The 21,541-nt window shown below is 48.4% G+C and overlaps 10 protein-coding genes across 10 annotated transcripts; 1 reads left to right on the plus strand and 9 right to left on the minus strand.

The window, feature by feature from the left end:
* Positions 1–10: 10 nt before the first annotated feature.
* N7483_003262 (fungal specific transcription factor domain-containing protein) lies at positions 11–2,515 on the minus strand (the record flags this gene model as incomplete). The annotated part of the gene is made up of 7 exons (XM_057086699.1): positions 11–208; positions 274–578; positions 628–802; positions 863–1,047; positions 1,101–1,374; positions 1,428–2,244; positions 2,475–2,515. The coding sequence occupies 7 exons, from the start codon at positions 2,513–2,515 to the stop codon at positions 11–13; spliced, it is 1,995 nt and encodes a 664-aa protein (XP_056946528.1).
* A 669-nt stretch (positions 2,516–3,184) lies between these two features.
* On the plus strand, positions 3,185–4,178 carry N7483_003263 (sugar phosphate isomerase/epimerase family protein; the record flags this gene model as incomplete). Its single annotated transcript, XM_057086700.1, has 2 exons — positions 3,185–3,352; positions 3,381–4,178. 2 exons carry the CDS (start codon positions 3,185–3,187, stop codon positions 4,176–4,178), a joined length of 966 nt encoding a protein of 321 aa, XP_056946529.1.
* A 293-nt stretch (positions 4,179–4,471) lies between these two features.
* Positions 4,472–5,351, minus strand: N7483_003264 (SDR family NAD(P)-dependent oxidoreductase; the record flags this gene model as incomplete). The annotated part of the gene is made up of 2 exons (XM_057086701.1): positions 4,472–4,872; positions 4,928–5,351. 2 exons carry the CDS (start codon positions 5,349–5,351, stop codon positions 4,472–4,474), a joined length of 825 nt encoding a protein of 274 aa, XP_056946530.1.
* Positions 5,352–6,163: 812 nt separating this feature from the next.
* Positions 6,164–7,710, minus strand: N7483_003265 (sugar transporter; the record flags this gene model as incomplete). Its single annotated transcript, XM_057086702.1, has 6 exons — positions 6,164–6,460; positions 6,541–6,822; positions 6,881–6,923; positions 6,976–7,306; positions 7,358–7,467; positions 7,532–7,710. 6 exons carry the CDS (start codon positions 7,708–7,710, stop codon positions 6,164–6,166), a joined length of 1,242 nt encoding a protein of 413 aa, XP_056946531.1.
* Positions 7,711–7,764: 54 nt separating this feature from the next.
* N7483_003266 (sugar transporter) lies at positions 7,765–7,991 on the minus strand (the record flags this gene model as incomplete). The annotated part of the gene is made up of 2 exons (XM_057086703.1): positions 7,765–7,833; positions 7,893–7,991. The coding sequence occupies 2 exons, from the start codon at positions 7,989–7,991 to the stop codon at positions 7,765–7,767; spliced, it is 168 nt and encodes a 55-aa protein (XP_056946532.1).
* A 941-nt stretch (positions 7,992–8,932) lies between these two features.
* N7483_003267 (putative U-box domain protein) lies at positions 8,933–9,989 on the minus strand (the record flags this gene model as incomplete). Its single annotated transcript, XM_057086704.1, has 3 exons — positions 8,933–9,166; positions 9,232–9,769; positions 9,907–9,989. The coding sequence occupies 3 exons, from the start codon at positions 9,987–9,989 to the stop codon at positions 8,933–8,935; spliced, it is 855 nt and encodes a 284-aa protein (XP_056946533.1).
* A 790-nt stretch (positions 9,990–10,779) lies between these two features.
* Positions 10,780–11,262, minus strand: N7483_003268 (RpiB/LacA/LacB family sugar-phosphate isomerase; the record flags this gene model as incomplete). The annotated part of the gene is made up of 1 exon (XM_057086705.1): positions 10,780–11,262. The coding sequence occupies one exon, from the start codon at positions 11,260–11,262 to the stop codon at positions 10,780–10,782; it is 483 nt and encodes a 160-aa protein (XP_056946534.1).
* A 3,001-nt stretch (positions 11,263–14,263) lies between these two features.
* N7483_003269 (dihydroorotate dehydrogenase 2) lies at positions 14,264–15,869 on the minus strand (the record flags this gene model as incomplete). Its single annotated transcript, XM_057086706.1, has 2 exons — positions 14,264–15,322; positions 15,393–15,869. 2 exons carry the CDS (start codon positions 15,867–15,869, stop codon positions 14,264–14,266), a joined length of 1,536 nt encoding a protein of 511 aa, XP_056946535.1.
* Positions 15,870–16,660: 791 nt separating this feature from the next.
* N7483_003270 (uncharacterized protein) lies at positions 16,661–18,066 on the minus strand (the record flags this gene model as incomplete). The annotated part of the gene is made up of 2 exons (XM_057086707.1): positions 16,661–17,805; positions 17,874–18,066. The coding sequence occupies 2 exons, from the start codon at positions 18,064–18,066 to the stop codon at positions 16,661–16,663; spliced, it is 1,338 nt and encodes a 445-aa protein (XP_056946536.1).
* Positions 18,067–18,755: 689 nt separating this feature from the next.
* Positions 18,756–21,099, minus strand: N7483_003271 (putative chromatin remodeling complex subunit (Arp8); the record flags this gene model as incomplete). Its single annotated transcript, XM_057086708.1, has 4 exons — positions 18,756–20,375; positions 20,431–20,830; positions 20,907–20,985; positions 21,060–21,099. The coding sequence occupies 4 exons, from the start codon at positions 21,097–21,099 to the stop codon at positions 18,756–18,758; spliced, it is 2,139 nt and encodes a 712-aa protein (XP_056946537.1).
* Positions 21,100–21,541: the final 442 nt, after the last annotated feature.

A 21,541-nucleotide genomic window follows, 5' to 3' on the forward strand; every position in this document is an offset into this window, starting at 1 on the left:
CATTATAGAACTACTCCTGCCACAAAAAGTGTCGCTGAACCTCCTCAAGATCTGCCTGGTTCTCTCCTGTCAATTCGAAAACATCATCGTGAAAAAATGAGTATATCGCGTGAGGATCATCCGAGAATTCAACTGGCAATGTTACTGGGATAAACTCCCCCTCCGCTGTGCCGACGGTATACGACCGAGTTATATCCTCGTGCCCGGCCTGGAAGATTTTAAGTTTTTGATCGGGGTGTGTAAAAGGTTCTTGGGAGACTTTGTAATACTTACATTGCTTGATATAGTCTGGGGCGTTCTTACAGCCTGATTCTCCATTTCAGCAGAGCCCAATCCTTGCATGAAAGACGGCATGCATTCTTGCAAGGTCTGTATCTGTCTTTTTCGTGCACGAGCAGCATGATTCTGATAGCTCGCCAGGTAGTCCAGAAGTTGAAAGCCTTCTTTGATCCCAGGACTGGCGTTGAGAAAAGGGAAACGGCAAGAGTCATTAGCATCCGCGGAGCTGATTATTTTCGCCAATAGCAGAATAAACGATGCCGAGAAAATAGCATCGAGGTCGAAAAAGCCGAATATAGCTGCCCTAGTTAGCTTCGGACTTAGGCAATTTGCTGAGGGGTGACTAACAAATGATTTTCTCGTCTACCAAAACTCTCATAAGGTCCAAATTTTTACTTGCGGCTTCTATGCACGTCCGGGCAAGATGTTGTAATGCACTGCTGCTTGTGCCGAAGGTCGTCTGACGGTCGAATATTAATTTGGCAAGGTGGAGTAGAACAGGTCGCAGTGTGAGAATTATTGCCTAGGTATATGAGTCAGCTTGCTCGAGCCTATCTCTTTTTTTGATTTTATGACGTCTTACTTGATATAGCATCGTAAAGAGAGAAATGCTTGTCCGTATCCCCAGTTTCGATGGATCCCGGCTAGATATGGTGGAACGCGAAGGGATTTGCGGAATTTCCTTAGCAATTTGGGTAAGTGAGGACATGATGTCGCGGACACTGTCACAAAAGGTGTTCTCTGAGCAGGATTCATTACTGTAGATGACTAAAATTCGAGTTAGCTTCTTTCTCTACTTTTAAATATTGTGAGAAACAAACCAGAATATATTCGGCTTTGAATTTGCACAATCCTAATGTTTAGCTGAATTGCCAATGGGTCACAATATCCTGGCGAGGGGGCTGGAAGACCTGAAGCGATCATTTTATCATCGAGACTCAGGGGACACCCCGTAGCTATCGTGAGGCGTTTATCGTGCATTTGAACAGTCCACCAGATACGGTTTGCATGTGTTGCCTGTGATGGATGGAGCTGATTGAGCGTAGATTTTCGATAAAGCTTGTGCAGTAGAGCCAATCGAAACGCAAGGCCAATCTGCATCATGTTAGATCGGATCATGGACTGAATGTGGTTGTTTTTCTTCGCACATGAGAAGCAGCGTCATCTTTGCGATCAATATTTTGGTAATAAACCGCTACTAGTGCCAGGATCTCTATTCCAGCGACTCCATGGGCTCTGATTTCGCTAATACCGGGCAATAGTCTCAAGGCCTCTTTGAATAGGTCATAGCCTGGTGGGCCCGCCGTCCCATCCAAGTCCCCTCTTAGAAGTTTCCCAATCGCGAACACAAGGAGAATATGAAGGTACCATAAGCTGGTTCTCTGGATCTCATCGAAGTTATTTCTGTAAAATACCATCAGCTGGTCTGAGAGGTCCCGAGCATCGAAGTAATGCTGGGCATCACCAAGGTATAGAATAACTGTATCCAGAAGTTGATACCCTTCCTTTACAGACGGAAGACGAAGATTATTCATCAGGCTGCTTTCTTGACCCTGGCGTGGCTTGAGTGGAGCACGGCGCTCTGGAAATAGCCCCTCCCCACTTGGGCTGAAGCGTGGCGCTTGCCCTTGAGGAGTGCATGACGTTATTGAAGAGTGGTCTGTTTGCCGCTCAAGAAGATCCTGTATCCGGCTCCCAAAGTTCTGGCTTGATCCAAGGGTGAAATGGGTTTCTATTCGCTGCGGAGGGGCTTCAGTTCTTGATGTCGTGTAGGTCATAGGTGATGCCGCCGAATGTCGTCTTTCAGCGTCTACTGGAGCGTTGAAAAGCAGCGATGCATTCACGTTCCTTACCTGGGTCGGATCAGACGCTACCATTGCCGTCGATCTCTGTGCATCCACATGCCCGCCATTCTGGACCTGAGACTCGTACCGGGATAGGCGTGCCTGGAGCTCTCGGACCTTCCTGTGATGTGTTAGAAGCTCTAAAAGATAATGAATCCTGATTTAGAAAAGCATACGCCTCAGAGAGTAGACGTTTGTCTTTTGTCACTGGAAATGTGCATTCCAGCTCTCGACGTGCGCAATAGACGCATGGGTATTGACCAGAACATTTGACCTTCTTTTTTCTACATGTGTTGCATCTGTAGAACCGGTGAGTGAACAGGGCCGGAGAGAAGCCAGATAAAAACGCACGCGGATATTATTTTGGGCTTCTCTTTGCGCCTCGTCTGCATCGATGGTGAGTCTGCGCCGGGCTGGGACATGGCGTTATTCGACGCAAGCCACAAATCGCGATATCCAACGCGTCATTCGACTCCAATACTTCGCAGGCACGTGATATGATCACCTAGTCGAATAAGACACCGCTGAGAGGGTCGTGGCACTGGAGAATCGATTTGCCAGCGCGATTTTGCCCCGGAGAAAGTTTCGGAGACCTCGTCCGAAGTGTGGGGTACATGTGGGTCTATTTCGGGGGTCCCCGAAATGTCATCGAAGTATTCACTTCTCATACAACGATCTAGACTGTGCCGCCGATTTTCGTTGGAACTCAGTACCGTCATGAGATAAATAAGAAAATTCCAGCGGAGAAGCATTCATATGATGAGATTGAGTATGGCCTTCTCCCTACGTCGTCACTTGACAGCATGTATTAGTAAACCTTGGTGCTGAAGCAGCAGTACGGCAATACACACTGGGAGTATATCACCGGCGTTCATTACCCCTCATTTCCCTGCTAGATGCTCCTCTTCAATCTTATGGGGCTTCCGGATATCCAAATATCCGTAAAACGTGCAAGGGAGAGGTTTTTTGCGGCGTGGGGTCACCAGGCCCTTTCTATAAAGGCTCCGGATTCTGGCTAGAACCAATATTCATTAGAACTAGACCAATTCTCTTGATCCAACATGTTTTCCAATCCTCTCGCAATCACCACTTCCTCCCTTGGCCTCCATCCTTCTCACACACTCCCAGAGAAGATCCAAGCTGCCGCCTCCGCCTCGTTTTACGCCATCGAAATCGCCTACCAAGAACTTGAAGACTACGCGCTCTCCCAAACTCCCCCCCGTGAGCGTGTGCGATGCTGCCCAAAACATCTCGCAGTTATGTTCCTCTGCAAACATTACTGTCTTGTCGTTGAACCCGTTCAAGAACTTTGAAGGACATAACTCACCCCTGGAAGAGCGACTCGATCGTGCGCGCACTTGGCTCAACATCGCCGCTAACTTGAAAACCAAGTACATACAAGTACCCTCGCAATTTGATAAGGAGCAGAGCTCAGGAGACTGGACACGCATGGTGACAGATCTTCAAACGCTGAGTGCCTTGGCGGCTTCGTACTCTGTCGATATTGCATATGAGGCTGTCGCTTGGGGTACCTACATCGATACATGGGAAGATTCACTCCGAATGGTCCAAGACGTGAACCGAGAAAACTTCGGTCTTTGTCTGGACGCTTTCCATATAGCTGCTCGGGTGTGGGGTGACCCTACAGTTGAGAGCGGTATGCGTGAAGACGCCGATTTGGCTCTGGCGAAATCACTTGATCGATTTGTTGAAACTTGTCCCTTGGACAAGGTATTCTATGTTCAGCTCTCCGATGGTGAGAAATTTGTCCCTCCATTGCAACCGGGGCACCGGTTCTATCAAGAAGACTTTCCGCCGTCCCTATGTTGGTCACGTAACATGCGCCCGCTTCCCCTTGAAGAGCATCTAGGCGCGTATCTTCCTGTGACAGATATTGCTCATGCATGGTTGAAGAGAAAGGAATGGAAAGGTGTGGTTTCAATCGAAATATTTGACTGGAGGATGAGGGATGAATCGAGGCGACCAAAGGAGAATGTCAAGCGAGCTGTTCAGTCTATGGAAAAACTGTCCGCTATACTGGAGAGGCCGGAATAGAGGCGATGCTTATGTTATATGTCTACCAAAAACAAACAAATACAATTAACAAATATGACGTCTATCAATAATTTTTGCATTCAAGTTCTAGTCGATATTTTATCAACTAGAAGAGGGGACGAGGAAGGAAAGGGACTAGGAGATGATAGATTGACCAAGTCTAAGAGAAAGAGAGAGAGAGAGAGGGAGGGAGAGGGATCTATGCAGGAGACTGTGAGGATAGAGACGAGGCTAGATCACGAGCAGAAAGCCAAACAGCATTATATGTATTTCAAGTCCTATCTCTACCATTTCTAAAACGTCACGATACCGCCGTCAACCTTCAAAGCACCGCCAGTCATAAATCGAGCATCCGCACTCCCCAAAAACGATACCAAAGCCGCAACATCTGCAACCTCCGCCCATCGACCAAGAGGTACAGTAGCCAGCATACTTTTCATTTTCTCTTCGGGCCAAGCGGCCAGAAACATGGGTGTATTGACACCACACGGGTGGACCGTGTTCACACGGATATTGTGCTGACCCAGCTCTGCAGCTGCAGTGATACAGAGACCACGAAGAGCAAACTTGGATGTGGAATATGCCGATAGACCAGGTGTTGCACGAAGACCAGCAATGGAAGAGACTAGGATGATACTTCCTCCATTTCCAGAGTCTCGCATCGCTCGTCCGCAGTGCTTCACGCCCAAGAAGGCTAGAAAAAAGAAGTTAGTTACTTATTCTCCGTTCATTTCAAGAGAACTACTTACCGGATCGACAATTCACTTGCATCACTTTATCATACTGCTCGACGTCCGTATCCAGAATACTCGTCGACGAATATGAAATGCCCGCGCATAACAGTGCAATATCAAGCTTCCCGAATTTCAGGATACTCTCGTCGACGTATCGCTGAACGTCTTCTTCAGATGTGACATCCGCTTGAACGGTAAGGATTAGATCATCCGGATGTAGTCTCTCTCCATCTGGCAAATCTTTGATCGCTTTAATCAGCTCTTCTTTTGACTGAGCCAATCCCTGCGAACTGATGTCGACCAAAACGATTTTTGCGCCTTCGAGAAGATATCGTCGAGCAGATTCTAAGCCGATATTCCCCGCGGCTCCGGTTATGATGGATACTAATCCCTTTAGACGATTTGGGATTGGATCCTGAGGAGGTTGAGATTGGGACATGGTTGAATTCGAATATTTGCGGTGGTGTCGACAATAAAGAAAGTGAAGTCCTCAGTGCAGTTACGATAAATTGTGGTTTCTTTTTAATAAAGTCCTTTTACCCTCTCAGGATTCAGAATTTATCCGCTCCATACTTTTGAGGGGTACCATGATCCACTCCTTTGAATGAGATGATGTATGAAGGCCAAGGTGAGGAGGGGATGCTCGGGGCGAGCCCGAAATGGATCCACATCTTCGGAGCAGCTTCGGGGCTGACACCGGCGTGGGGAGATCTTCTTTGGCAGATTAAAGATTCTAACAGATGAGCAGAAAGTATCTTGTAGCGTCTACCCGCAAATTTTGATACGGATATGAGCTTCGCCGTGCGGAAATATGCGAGTAAATTGGAAGTATTCATCATCAGAAGGCTTGGGTGCCACTATGTAATTTCATGATGAAATATTCCGTTGTACCTACTGGTAAAGCAACTTGAAGAGCTGACATCTACTTAAAGTCCGACTCAGATTCGGGGAGAGGTTTTAGGCTAAATGCAAAATTAATTACTCGTGATTATTCGACGAATATCTTGTCTCTTCCAAGCTTGTTTGTACCTACAACATCAACATTAGAAAACTTTGTAGCATCATATACTATCTAGCTATCTCGGCGTTTCCTATAATGTATAAGCTTCTGTACTATCCAAATTTTTCCATGGGTAGGTACATCCATTCATAGGTAACATCATGATAATACTAATATTCAAGCTCTCACAACGAGCTGAGCTCTGCAACGATGCCATGCTTCGCCACGCAAAGTCAAAATCCCAAAATCCATCACACATTCTCCACATGAAGATTACTCTGCTTCTCCAGTTGAGCTTCATCAGCAGCCTCTATCTGCGCGTGTCGAAACTCCAGATAATTCTTCCGGGCCTTGGTAGCAAAGACACTAACATCCGCCCCAAACAAGACCCCCATATCCTCCAATGGAATGCCCTTTGTCTCCGGAACAAATAGATACGCAAAGACCAAAGCAACGAGGGTACACGCTCCAAAGAAATAGAAGGTGCCATGTTTAATAGAGGCAATCATGTAAGGCAGTGAGTATACAATGATAAACTGAGCCAACCACTGCATACACACGGCGCACATCATTCCGATGGTTCGCACGCGGGTTGGAAGAACTTCCGATGCGAAGATTCAGGGAATACCGTTTCATGAAAAGCCGCAAAAATTGCGTAGATGTAGACCATTGCGACAGCAGTTCGAGATCCAGCATCGCTGGGTGGAACGTGGTCGAAGGATTGGCTGACCTGGGAATATATAGCTAGGTAGAACATGGCTACTGCTGCGCCCATCGCGCCGACGAGTAGAGGACCGCGACGTCCGAAGCGGTCCACGATCCAGATCATGAATACTACTGTTGTACCCATTTTGACAAGGCCGTAGACTCCAGTTGCTAGGAGTCCGACGGAAGTCCCGGTGAACCCAATCTAAAATGGAGTATAAATTCAGCGTCATCTTTCAAGGTAAAGGTGCTTAGTATCTTACCGAGCGGAATATGGTGGGACTGTAATAGTTTATGGAATTGATTCTGGGGGCAAAGTCAGACAAAGTAGGAAAGATGATAAGAGAAGGGCCAATACCCAGTCAGATTTTGTAGAAACATGAGCATCATTCCGATCAGAATTCGATTCCGGACACCGGGGGCACCACATTCGCGCACAATATGTGACAGTGGGCGTCTTTTGCCGCTCATCTCAAGCTCTTGGTTGACAGCAGCCTGGATCTCTGCCATCTCATTGACCACGTAGGGGTGATCCACTGGAAGGTTGCGAGCCCAAGCGAGATTCTTCTGTGCTTTGGCATTTTTGTTTTTGCTAGCCAGCCGTCGTGGGCTTTCTATCATCCAAGACATGCAGGCTAAAAGCATTCCAGCTGGAATCGGCTGTACACCGACAGGGATCCTCCATTGGGCTGCAGTTGTACTCGGGAGGTTCTTGTCGACTCCGTAATTGACTCAGAAACCGAAAACAAGTGCGACCTGCAGCATAATCTCAAATATCCCGACCAGGCGCCCACGGATGAGAGGTGGGGAGCATTTGGCGATATAGACAGGAATCATGGTAGAGGATGCGCTACTCCGAAGGTTTATTGTTAATCTCAGCCACGAGGAAGGGCAGAAGAGAGATGACAGTTTACCCGACTCCTAGTCCAGTCAACACTCGTCCGGCGTAGAGCTCAGAAATATGTCCCACGAGTTGCAGGGCTGATCCATTGGCAAAAACAATGCCCGACCCAAGGATCACGGGCTTACGACCAAGATACTCTGCGAAGAAGAACCCGAAGATGGCACCGAAAAATGCACCTGCTTGGAACATTGATACGACGTTGGAAGAGAAAGAGGTTGAATTGTCTCTGTCCAAGCCAAAAGACTACTTGAAGGCTGGAAGCTCTAGCGTCCCTCCAATGAAAGCAGAGTCATATCCGTACATCGCTGAAGCCTGGGAGAAAATCACTCAGCTGGCGTCAATGACGGATCATTTTGTTTCGCAATTCTTACCCAAGTGGCTGATAGTGCGAGCATGTAGACTCGATACCCGTATATTTCTGAGGGGGCATTGTCGCCATTGCGTGACGAACGGGCAAAGTGGTTCCTCATTGTGAAAGAAAGAGAGCAATGAGGTATGGGAGAACATCCGAGTCTGCGACTAAAGAGTGATACTCGTGGAGTATTTCAGAAAGACTTCGATCCAAGAATTATAGCTCCAGTTTTAAACACCCCGGTCTTGGGCTCAACCGATCATCGGTCATATACACCGAAAGCTAGGGCAAGCATTTGCTCCCACGGGGGCGTCTCCGAGATGCGGGGAACCCCACAAGCCCGAGAGGTGGGCGGCGCCACAGAGGGTGTCCTCCTCGACAAGTAAGGCTTTTAGACCAAACGCTAAAACCCCAGGAAATGAAGAGAGAAAAGTCAATACTGTACACATTTTTATTGACAACAATGCTCGTCCTCGGGAATCAGACTCGGAGGTCCCGGGCCGTGCGTTCGAACACTGACATATTCTTAGTATAGGTATGGTCCATGCATACTTACTAGTACACACGACAACCTCAGCCGTCGCAGGAGATCTTGGATGGGCTTTACTAGTACTTTGATACATCTGCAGGTAGTCGGTATAATTTTAGCATGGTGGATATTGCGAATCAGGTTGGAGAGCCTTTGGCTGGTAACTATTTCCGGGCTTTGGAGTCGGATTAATTCAAGTTCAATCGCTTCAAGTTTTGGTCTGTATGAACTCGGCGTAAGCAAATGTTTGGTTTATATTGTACATTGATTGCTAGGTGGCGAGTTGCGTTGATGTGTAAATCAAGCGATATGCGATCAGTGAGTGAGGAAGTTCCCACTAAATCGCAATTCATTGTCAGTTCTTCCTTCTAGAAGACGCCTCAGATGCACCTGGGCATATAGCAATGCCAATTCCTCAAATCTTGTGAACACTCGCTATGCAGCTAAGAATTAAAAAAAGGAGGGAAATAAAAATAATATTTACATGAGGTAAAGCCATGAGTATAGCGAAGAGCATAGCGAAGAGGAGATCACCAATCAACAGCCCATCCATTGTTGGTCAAAAACTCCTCACAAGCTGCCTTCAACGCATAGTTCGGGCGTAAATCCTTGACAGTCATTGCGACTCGAGTGAGTGGATCAACGCCTGATTTCTCCACATATTTAACAATACCAACGCGGTCGAAGCTGGTACCAGAGGGAGTTATAACAGGATCATGCATAATCTCAAATGTGATACCATCGATCAGATGGTCCGGCACAACCTGGAAAAATTAGTATAGAATCCAAAATGCAGGTGGACACTGCGAAAAATAGCAGTATAACTCACCCGCTCCTGTACATCCCCCTTCGAAGCAATCCGGAAGGCCTCCCTAACATCCCGAATCATCTTCTCCGCATCCTCCCGCAGACCCTTACAGTCCTCTCCGAACCCAATCTCTCCAATCTCCCCAGCATTCAATTGCTCTTTCAGCCCTGAAATCGAGCGCTCCAAATCCTTCTCCACGAGGATCTCAACACCCTTCAAGGTCTCATTCATTTCCCGCAATCGAGCCGTTTCCCTAGCTGCCCAGATTTGCTGCTTTGCGCGCAACACAATCCGCGATAGGTTTTCTGTCTGGGCACTCTTTTCCGAAAGACTAAGCTGGTATGCATCCGAAGCTACATCGTAGGCTTCCTGTGGTCTCTGAAGTCCCAGAAGTGCCTGTGAAAGGTAGAAGGAGCTCTTCAGGGAAGCTGTATTTTTCAATCCGTAGATATCGATAGCGGCACGGGCATCATGTTCCACATCTTCCCATTTCTCGAGCTTGATACGTGTGATCGCGCGGTTGGTGAAGAAGGTTGGATCGTGAGGGTCTTTCAGGATGCTAAGGGTACAAGAGCTCTTGTTAGCTTGGATTCCAATTTTATATAGTGGTAGTTTGCGCATCAAGGTTTTGTCCATGCGGGTTGAAATCGCGATAAGTCATCGCGGGGCAGACGCGTTGCGATGATAGGTTCTTACGCTTGTGAGTAGAAGTCCTCTGCGCCAACATAGTCGCCTTGCTTAAAGAGCTGGTTGCCCTTTGCTTTTAATTCTTGAGCCATTGTGTGAAGATGTATGGACCTGTTTCCAAAGTGCGATCGGGGAATCAGGGGATTTTAGTGAGTTCTTTTGAGGTCGCTGATCAATCCGTTTCCCCGAGTGGGGCGGCCCACCTTGTACTGCTGCAGCCCTGGAGTGAGATTCGAGAATCAAAAGATCACCTTAGGTAGAGAATGTAGTGGAGCATGTGGAAACAGCTTTAATATGAGGAAGAGATTTTAAAATGTGGAGGTGGGAATTTATGATGGAGATGTCTTTGTTCATCGATTTCATTGATTTAGACCGGCTTTCTTGTGTACATGAACTATTCAAGTTCCTTGTCACACTAAGATTTCTAAGTTCGAGAGGTCATGTGGGTTCCAAGGTTGTTTGGTCTTATCTAAGCTGGACCTGTGCATCTTTAAGTATAGTATATCAATACTTACTACTAGTAAGATCCTAATAACTTAAGTACAAGACATTTGAAAGTATCTGTACAATATTTCAATGAGACAAATTCAAGACCGCAGATTTGTATTGTGGTGTATACAGGAACCAGTATATAGAGTTCCTTTATGATCTTATTCCCTAAACAGCAGAACTCGACATTGGGTTCGTGGTATCATGATGCGCTTGGTATATCGACAAAAGAAAATCGAATCTGGTTGCGCAATACGCAAAGAGATTTGCCGGTATATGGTAATTCATTCCACCGGTATGAAGAAAGTCTGACGATAGAGAAATCGGGGCACAATTGTCTCATGTCGCAAGAGGAGAAGATGAAAGCCCCATATAGTTCACACGAGCTTATATTTAGGCAGAGCCAGCGAACTTGGTCTCATAGTCGCTGATGGCCTGGACCTTAGCGGCAGAGCCACTCTTGGGGTCGAAGCGGTACTGGAGCCAGTCGACGGCAAGCTTCTTGGCGAGCTCAACACCAATAACACGCTGACCGAAGCAGAGGACCTGGGCGTCATTGCTCAGGATGGAGCGCTCAACGGAGAAGGGGTCGTGAGCAGTGACGGCACGGATACCGGGAACCTTGTTGGCAGCAATAGCGACACCAAGACCAGTACCGCAGATGAAGAGACCACGGTCAGCCTTGCCCTCCTTGATGAGCTTGGCACCCTCGACAGCTGGGTGAGGGTAGGCAGTCTTGTCATCACTGCTGTTGACACCGACATCGATGATTGAGGCAACGCCGGGGTTCTTCTCGAGAACGGCTTTAAGGGCATCCTTATAAGGGACACCGGCCTCGTCGCAGGCCATAACGATACGGAGGGGCTGGGCAGACATGATGAATGGATAGGAAGCTGATAAGCTGTGCTTGGAGTCGAGAGAGAAGAAGATTGATTGGGGGCAGAGAGAAGAATCTGTGTAGTGAATAATTTCCAAATTCCCCCTTGCCTGGCATTGTCTGCCCTCTTTATACCTTTTCCCGTTCATCCCTCCATGCAACCACAATACCCCGGGGGTGGAGAGCGGGCTGATGGAGCCAATCCTCAATGCATATCTCAAGCAGTTCTCCACTTTGTTCCAATTGCAAGTGAAGTCAGGTCGTGCAACCTTGATATCGTCTTACGCCGCGTACAGTTCCAGTCAGTGGGGAAGCGCCCCGCCATAGCGTCATGGCACCGGAAACCCCCCCCACTGTGAGTGGTCCAAGACCGGCTCGACTCGCTCAATACCGGAATCAGCAGCAGCAGGCTGAGAACAATCATACGGAGTCAGTACATTGCGCTTACCTGGTATTACCCAGGCGTCTGCAATGCAAAGTCATTGTACGGGAACTTTCACAGAGATGGGAAATCTAGATCTCAACCACCTCTCTTCAAAATAGGCACCAAATCAGCCATCCATGTCATTTGCAACGGGATGTGGCTTGTGCACATGTCAATTGCATCCAGGGTTCAGGAATTTCGATGTGATCTGTGCGACGCCAATGCGTTGATCTTGAGGTACGCTAGGATTGGCGTACATTGAAAACGCCCGTGCGAGGCTTTTGCAATCACTGAACAGAGGGGTAAAAGACACGGGCTAGACTCGGAAACAGATTTCGAAATTGAAGCTGAGAAAACTTGAGGCAGGAAGATCAAAACCGGGCAGACTACATCATTTCTGGACTGAGTATGGGAGCCGCACTCAACGTCAATACTACAAAAATAACTACATAGTGGGAAGTGGAACCAGAACGAGGACTCTTTCAAGTTCAAGTTCAAGTTGACGCTTATTTGTTTTGATCTAGTTTCATATTAATAGAAACAAGTTAACGACTCCTTTAAATCAGTGGTACGCATTGTAATTATCCCCACATGAGAGGAACTTCACTTGGTACTACACCTGGTAGTACCTTCGCCCGCTTAAGGACAAGCGCAGGACGACTTGACTGGGGTTTTCTCCGGATTTTGGACGATCGGTCGTGTGTACTCCGGGGGAATGAGAAGTAAATAAGGAAGAAATCGGATTCACATTGTGCAGTACTATTGTCAGAGTCCACCGTGTTTAGTATGAATTAGAAGGTGGAAATACCAGGTGTTGTTGTCCCCGTACTATGGCCAGTTTTTTCCCAGTTTCTCACAACCGGTTTTATCCTTCTTCCAACTCTCTTCCTCCCCTGTACCTGATCCAACTTGATCCTAACCTTGTTCCCTATCAGCCTACTCTGTACTTTTCCTGCAAAAGCTCGGTCCCACCGGCCAAGGGTTCTCCGAGCATCCCAAATACTGTGACATCATCTGCAAGGATCCTTGTCTGTGCTTAACAACTTCCCAAACTAAGTGCAGCCCATGTCGGCCACTAATGCGTGTGCGGGATGGCGCTGACGCCCCAAGACCAGGGAAACAAAAAATATCTCAACATTGAGACTTTTTCCTCTTCCCACACGCTATGAAGGGTTATATTGCACCAGGGAAGTGATGCGAGAGCTATTTATTACATCCAATGGCATTTATTCCCTACTATCTACGGAATTCTACGACAATAGTACCAAACCAACCCCACCATTGCTCCCGTTTACCCCGTGTTCCCAGAGAAGCTTCTCATCATCTAATAAAAGACAGATTTACCACTGAACGCACCCCCGATTGCTTTTATAGCCTCTTAGCCCCCCAAATCGACAAGCCTCCAACCGCGAAAAGCTACTCCTAGCTCAAATCCCCGATCTAACCATCTGTTCATGTTCTCGGGTACTCAACATCCATTATCAAGCCCCCTGTCGCCCTGCGACCTACGAAACTGACAGCGCTAATTTAAGACGACGACATATCTCTCACTGATCAACTTCGACTAAGTCCCAGTCTATAATCATGCACTTTCAAGTTGTTACGTGGAATTGCCATTCAGCTAACACCCGCGGACTCTATGTCCTCAATTCTAGTTCCACTGAGCACTTGAGTGTAATATGGTTTCGCACCTTACACTATACCGTCACCGTTATACAGTCAAATACAAAAAGAAAGCGAAGAAGGGGGAAAACGAGGTAGCTGCAATTGACCCACAATACTCCTGCGAACAGACCAAAAGAAACACCTAAACGTCGTCGAAGTGGACACCCGCCCCGGGAAAACCTATCTGGGGAATCCCGAGATGATGGAGAAAATTATGGAGCTGATGGAGCTGATGGAGCTCGAGGGTCTTAAAAAACCCCCACGTCGCCCCTGTCATGCGGACGACCAGAAATTTGCACAACAATCTGACTACCCTATGACACTGATTCATTCACGTTTAATCTCCTCTTCAGACCCTCGAAGATTTGCCAGACGGAAGTGCGGTGACAGCTCTTATCGATTTCTCCCCGATTTGTTCTATTTTCGAGTTCTCGTGACCTAAGGTCCATTGTCGGTCTCATGCGCCAATCCGCGTTTCAATGTCGGAAGTTTGGACGCTGACTGGTCCACTTATGTGGATTCGACTTGAACTGATATTTGCACAAATGCAGTAATCCGAGTTGTGGCGCCCCTCTTTTTACACAATTGTGGAATTGAGTCTCCATCAGAACATCCAGCTGGGGCATCTCTGGATGATTAGTAACTATTACAGCGGCACTATCCGAGGCCATGACCTCGACTCGAGGTACTTTGTCGGACGAGAGAAACATGATCCACAATATTGGAAGATATTGAAAGAATTGTGAAGATAATCTCTTAGAAATTAACGCACAGCTACGGAATACAAAAAACTAACTAGAAAAAGACTAATGGAATGAAATGGATGCAATCCCTTATCCTATGCTATGTACAAACCAATGAAAATCATCTATCTTAATGCGTTTTTTCCACATACATACGTATACACCGCTTTATTTCTTTTGCAGCTCGCGCATCTCCTCCTTGACTCGGGTCACAGTGCCGATACCGCCGTATGTGATACCGGTGTACATCATAGCCACAGATGCACCAGCATCCAGAGCCGCACGTGCCTGTTGGCCATTGGTGATACCACCAGAAGCAAAGATCACCTTGCGTGGCTGCTCAGCAGGAGCTGATTCCGTGGTCTCCGACTGGGGTCCCTGGTCAAGTATGGCACGGTAACGGGCAACCAGAGCTACGGAGCGGTCAAAGAGCTGTGGGCCGGAGTAACCACCTGTCTCCTTCATGGTCTGCTGCTCCTTCTCTGGGAGAGCGAAACCCTGGGGCAGAGCGTCGGGGCGACGGTTAGTAGTGTTGCCGACAATCACACCGTCAACGCCGGAGTTCCAGACTGCTTCACAGATACCGGAGATTTGCTCGTCGGAATCTTCATCAGGGCTGACCTTGACCATGACGTAGGGCTTGGTCTTACGGTCGATGCTCTTGGCTGAGCCCACGACAGCGGTCAGAATGGCAGTCAAGGGTGCCGTGGCTTGGAGATCACGCAGACCAGGGGTGTTGGGGCTGGAGACGTTGACGACGAGGATGTCGGCGTATTGCGCGAGACGATCCACACAGTAGACGTAGTCGTTCTTAATAGCTTCGATGTCACCGTCGGGAGTAAGCTTGTTCTTGGCAACCTGCACAGCAAGAAGCTTTCCTGGGACTAGACTACCAGGAGGAACATTGGCTTCGCCATTCAGAACACGGTTCTCAGATCCTTCCTGGTCACCGAAACCAGCAGCGTAAGCGAAGTCGCGGGCGCGCTGCTTCAGAACAGCAGCCATGTGGTCAGCACCCTTGGAGTTGAGGCCGTAGCGGTTGATCATGCCATTTTGAGAAGTGACACGGAACACACGCGGCTTAGGGTTTCCATCTTGAGGGAGAGGAGTTGTGCCACCGACCTCAACAACAGCAGGGCCAAGATCGAGCAGCGCATCGGGAATATCGGCGTGCTTGTCAAGACCAGCGGAGATACCAATGGGGTTGGAGAGAGTGTAACCGAATACCTACATATTCAACCCATTAATCCAACTGTAAATTAATTAAGCCTTATTGTGGGGACAAAGGGCTACAAACCTCAGTAGCCAGAGCACCATCAGCATCTGGGTTACCGCGTTCGCGAGGATGCATACCATACTGGTAGAGCGACTTGAGCATATCCACACCGAAATGATGCGCTTCCTCCGCATCAGGGAAAAGCATGCGAATCAGAGGCACCATTCCATACCGGTGAATGCTAGCCCGGGTATCAGTTCCATAGATATATCCAAACAGCAAAGCCAAAGCCAAAGAGGTGCCGTAAAGGCCCTTCCGAGATCGTCGAGCAGCACGCTGAGGCAATTCCTTCGCTGTCTCCTTCGCTGTCTCCTTCGCTGTCTCCTTGACTTGCTCAGTAGTTGCGGGGCCGGCAGACTCAGATGCGTATCGCGCACCGGGAAAGCGCGAAGCAAGGTTCGGCAATGCGGCCGCAGGACGCTGGGCCCATCGGGACGCCGGGAGCGAACGAGCTCGAAGGCCAGCTCGCCAGGCCATCGTAGCGGAAGCGGAGGTCATTTTAGTTATGCAAATGCAATTGGTATTCACTTAATTGGCCTCGGCGAAAGAGCCCCCGGATTGGACCTTTATCTCACTGGTCAGTTCAAGTTTCCTGCTTTCATGGTATCCTTGATTGGTTTTGGTTGTGCATGTATATGGCTAGGAGCTATAGCACCAATTGACCCTGAACTAGAAGATCACAAGTATGTGCTTCTTGAGTCCACAGAAATCCATCAATATCCAAAGCTGGCATGGGGTAACTTACTGCAATTGCTTGATCCGAGGTTCTGCAGTACGCTTGCAGATCTAGATTATCATCATAGGGCGAAATCGGGTTCTTGCGGGCGGTCAGAGTCTACGGTTGTGAAGGCGGTCAATCATCTGCCTGGTGCGGCGTGCCATCTAAGTATGATACCTAGTACTCGCACAGAGTACTCAATATTTATCGCCAGTGATGATCTTAATGTGAAAGGTATCGTCATTAAATGGTTGTTTGAATTATTTATACCTAGTATGGTCATTTAGCTTCAAGCCTAGCTATTATTACTAGATGCCTTAGATATGTCTAGATACTATGAAATGGCAAAGAATGCTTTTTGAATCCTTGGGATTTCAGTCAGTCCTAACTAAAAACTATCTAAATTTAGGGTCTTAATCCTCCACTTTCACCTTACTGTGAAACCCCCTTCAGAAAAGAAAGCCCCCATAAAAATTCAAAGATAAAAAACAGGAAACGCCATGTTTGTCCCATACGCCGGACCCCATATGTAAAAACGCCGGGGCATGCTTTTCAAGGGGACTTGAGCCCCTCAGTCCTCCTCTTCCTCAGCAGTCTTTGGTGGTGGAGGTAGAGTCTTGCCGAACTCCGGGTCGATATTAGCCCGGTGCAGAGCCCGCTTGTAGGTCTCAGCCTCATCGGGGTCCCGGACGGTGATCTGCAGCTGGTCGACTTGCTCCTCCTTGGCCTGAGAGGCGTTCGGGGCCAGGCCTGCCTGCGCGATGGTGCGAGCACGCTCAGGCTTTAGACGGGTCTTGCCTAGGATGGTGGAGTAGTAGGCGGCTTGCTGCTTGCTCTCGCCCTCACTTGGCTGGTAGAGGGTCACGGCCAGATCTCTCTGCTTTGAGTCGGTGTTGAGACTCTGCGAGCTGGTCTCGTAGGTACGGATTCGGTCGTAACGATGGAACTTGGTGCCGTCGGCACCCTCATGGGTGTACAAACCCTCGTCGTTGCGCTCTGGGTTCTTGGGATTCATACTGGCGCGGACCTTCTTGGCATCCTCTGGCTTCTGTGGAAGATACAGATTGTAGTCCCAGGGAATCGGACCAGGGTCAGGGTACACATCTGGATTGGCCTTGTGGAGTGCAGACTTGGATGCATGCTCTTCACAGGTACGGTCCTCAGGGGCTGCGGGCTGTAGCAGGGCAACGTCCATGCGCTTGTCTCGCTTGCTACCGATGGCTGGAACTGGCGCCTTGTCGAACTTAAACTGGACCAAGCCGCCAGGGTCGGCGAAGCCCTCAAGGTCAGGCACCACAGGGAAGAACGCGACAGGTTTTGCCTTTGGGTTGTCGGGGTGAACAGGATTGGCCCAGGCCTCAATTTCTGCCTTGGTAGGTGGAAGACCACGGACGCGACTCTCTGTATCCTCCTCGGTGTGCTTGCTCTCTGGATACGCAATGTCAAAGCCCTTCTGGATGAACTTCTTGACATGCTTTGGGTCATCCACAGGAGCCTTCTTTGGCTTCTTGGGAATTCGAGCGCGAGTAGATGTGGTTCCAGTAGCTGGGGCCGAAGTAGTGGAAGCAGTGTTGCGTTCGACAGAGATGTGTTGAGTGCGACGGAGGAAACTGACATTGGTGTTCTTCGGAGCGGGGTTACGAAGTTGTTCGGGTGTTGCGAAAAGCGCCAGGTCAGCAGGGTCAATGGGTTGCGATGTTTCAGGAGCTAGGATGGCTATTTTGACAATTATCAGACATGGAGACCGGCAAAGTGAGTGTCTTCAACAAAAGTAGGGAACTTACCACTCTCATCTCCGAGATGGAGGCCCGGAAGACCAACCAGGTCAATGGGCATACCACCGAGGGAGTCAACATCGATGTTGGGTTCCTCGCGACGTGCAAGACCAGAAGCAAAGCCCGGAGTCAGGAAACGACCAAGACCTTCATGAGGGATGTCTAGGTGTTTGGGGGGGCATGTCAGGAGGAGGAAGGTCATTGCGAAAGCGGGTTGATGCGAGATATTCCTGGTGAAAGCCCCCAGACCCAGAGGCCTGGCTTTGGCCTTCTTTCTTTTGGTTAAGAGCCATACCTCCAGCTTTGTTGCTGTTGGTAAATGTGGTGGGTTGCTCGCAGGTCGCAGTTGGAACCGGCATCCAAGGCGGTGAATGCCGCTCGGGCAGTGAGAACATGCATATTCTGCTGGTTGAGACCGCTTGCTGTTTGGGGAGGGGGAAGGGCGGAGGGGTCTCGGAGATTTGTTGTTCCTATCTGTGGGGGTGTCACATAACACCCCCCCCGTGAAATTAGAAATTATACTGGCGCCTACTCCATACTACATTTTGAACAGTGCATGAATATTGATTAATATTAACTTGATAACCTTGGAACAGTAAATGAAGCATTAGTCACGTGATACCCAATAAATACTCCTGAAAATCCCATGTACTGAGCTGTAAATGAGCGCTAACTTAGAGCACTTGCGCAGTGTACTTGAAGCTTTTAGATATTACTAAATACGGCTAGATAGACTAGTATTACACCTGGAATTAGATATTTGATGTTATAAAGATATACTTTTCTTGATTTGAGAAAGCACACTATTGATAGAGATATTCATAAATACCCGAACGCCCTTTGCATAAGTCTGAACAAGAACATGATAGCATGCTTAGGACAAAGAAGAACTCAATATGCCCACATGCACTTGTACGCCATGAGCCGGTGACCTAATCGGTCATACTCAAGCTTTCCGATCCAGCTATCATTCGTTCCACTTAGTTTGCCAAAGATGCTAGCACCTTTCCATACAACAACCTGGGGGTCCAGGTCTCTGGGAGGAGCTCCAATCATGATTTCCTTGAGGAATCCGGGACGGAGGCTTTGAAGGCGCTCTTCTAAGCACAAGTGAAACCCACTGGTCAGGGTACCACCACCAATAACCATGATACCACCAATAAAGTCTCTCATTTTCTTCTCATCAGAGCGGGCTGCATGAGCGATCGAGGTCAAGATTGCACTGTCGAGAGGGAAAACAGGCAGGATGTCGTCACGCTCTTCAACGGCAATGCGAGGAGTCTGCGTACTTGTTGCAGGGGCAGCAGAAGTATTAGCTCCACCAGCCTGTGGTGTCCCTGTAGTTTCTGGCGCTGGGGAGCCTGCCACAGAAGAATGAGGCGTAGCTTCTTGGTCCTGGACTCGACCTAATGCACCCGATTGCTGGGCTTTGCTCTGGGTTGCTTGTGCATCTGCTGGGGCTGATTGTAGTTCTCCATTGGTCTTGGGGAGCGGAGGGGCAAGGGCTGTCAAGATTTCTGATTGTGCTGTTGAGAGAGGATCGTTAGTCTGACCGTCGTAGATGTCAACCGAGCGTTCAATCAGCTTGCGACGCCCATCAAGCTTCGGCGGGTTATCAAAGATGGTCGGCTCAAAAAAGCCCATTGGGGCAAGATGGACCTCATCGAATGCCTTGAAAGTATGTTTCTGAGTATCTTGACCAGCCACTCGGAGGTGGAAATCAAAAACTTGTGGAGAGACATTGGCCTCTGCCATGGTACAGATCGTCCTTTTGAGATCCTCTGCCAACAGAAAGTCGTATCTTCGCCACAAATCAATGTCGGCATAAGGGAAATGGTCATGCAGCATCATTTTGATAAATGTTTCGGTGACGTCGCGGCCTCCCATTTTCAGGTTTACGCGCGAGTTTTCCACACACATGCCTTCTTCTACACAACAAATTGATGTCTTCTGAGCTCCGATGTCGACCACACAAGCGGAAGTCAAGCCAGCGCCAAAAGTTGCAGCCAGGCTCTCTTGGATAAAGCAAACTCGGGCAAATGAAAACTCGCGCATCAACATCTCTAGAATCTGGGTGACATATGACTTTTCATACAAGTCGGGAATGACAAAAACACAGGAGTACTGAGCCCAGTCCTTCTTGCTAGTCAAGCCGAGTTGATTCTTGATGGCATCCTCGAGAATTATGGAGATATCCAGGAAAAGCATGCGCTTACTGGCATAATCCCGTTCGTTGCAGGAGCCATTTCGAAGAGGCCAGTAAAGCTTGTATCGAGGCTTAGATGAGTCCGGTACCCTTAATGCGGCCTGTCCGACAATATACTCTGGTGGAGGGGTTGAAAGTTCAGTCCACTCAATGCGCATTGGATCATTATGCTCAGAGATGGTTTCCGGCACTGTACGTCGGTTAAAGTTGACCACCATCTCCTTAGAGTTGGGCAACATTCGACGCTTGTTTGTACGCATGTGGACTTTGAGATCGGCTGACATCTTGTTAAATTGAGAGGACCACTATTCCGATGTTAGCAAATGAGTTGCGTTTTTCTCATGATAAAGCGGGTTTTACCTCTGTTCCGAAAAGATGTTCAGGCTCTTCGGGTGTACCATCATCACGTTTCTGTCTCTTTGGATTCGGTTCCTCTTGATCCTCGCTCTCGCTTGTTTTCGCTTTTCTCGCAATCACCATTGGTACTGTTTTCGGTAGTGCATCGCTCGACAATCCAATTCGTAGGTTTTGGCTGCCAACATGGATCACAATGACCTTTGAGCCTACTGTCTCGGCTGGGGTCTCCTCTGCATCTTCCATATTGGCATCGCCATCTGCTTCCGCCTCTCCCTCTGCAGGTTCGGTTTTTGCCATTGCGAGAGCGCGGTCTCGGTCTTTCGCGGACTTGGTCATTTTGGTTCTAGCTTCTTCGTTTTGCAATCTGAATGCCAGATACTGATCGTCTCGCTTGAGGTAATCACTATGTAAATCAAAGAATTGTCAGTCTCGTAATTCAGTCGCCAGATACCAGATCAATTGGATTCGGGAACTCATACGTGTAGTAGTTCTTTTGGTTAATTGCTGCCACCTGTGGCCAGCTGGAGAGATCCATATTATTGTCCGTCCGCTCCAGACCTAGTAGTTCATCAATTAGCCTGGGATCTCTAGATAGTCCAGCCGATTTGAAGCATGTATTCTGGAATACCCACCTTCATCTCGAAGGGCCTTGCCCGATTTCTTTCCAACCATGATGAACTCTGCTTTGCGCCGGTTCGATTTGGTCAATGGTCAATGTCGGCGAATCCAGGGAGTGCGTAAATGGAGCGGGCGCGCTATCTCCGAGGCGTAAACTCTCGATAATGAATAGATAGGTCTTCTCAGGACCAAACTGCGAGGCCTTGAATGGACAATTATATGAATAAATTCCACGACAGATGGGCAGAAGAAGAATGTGGAGGAAGGAGTCTCTTCAAGTAGGAAATCCCGGGAGGTGGGAAGCTTGGTTCGGGTCAGTCTAGAGCCATTCACTATGATCCCGATTGACCGCCCACACGCACAGGCCGATTGCTCCAAGGTCCAATGCGGTTGCCACCATCATTGATTCACTCTCCCTTGCAACTTGTCAAACACCTCCAAACCTCTGATAGGTTTAGTTGCAGTCAAAACATATTCACTACTCTATTCGCTCGAG

The sequence above is a fragment of the Penicillium malachiteum genome (assembly GCF_028827825.1).
Source record: "Penicillium malachiteum strain IBT 17515 chromosome Unknown utg000002l:1.0-8849297.0:1.0-8852440.0, whole genome shotgun sequence".
NCBI lineage: Eukaryota > Fungi > Ascomycota > Eurotiomycetes > Eurotiales > Aspergillaceae > Penicillium > Penicillium malachiteum.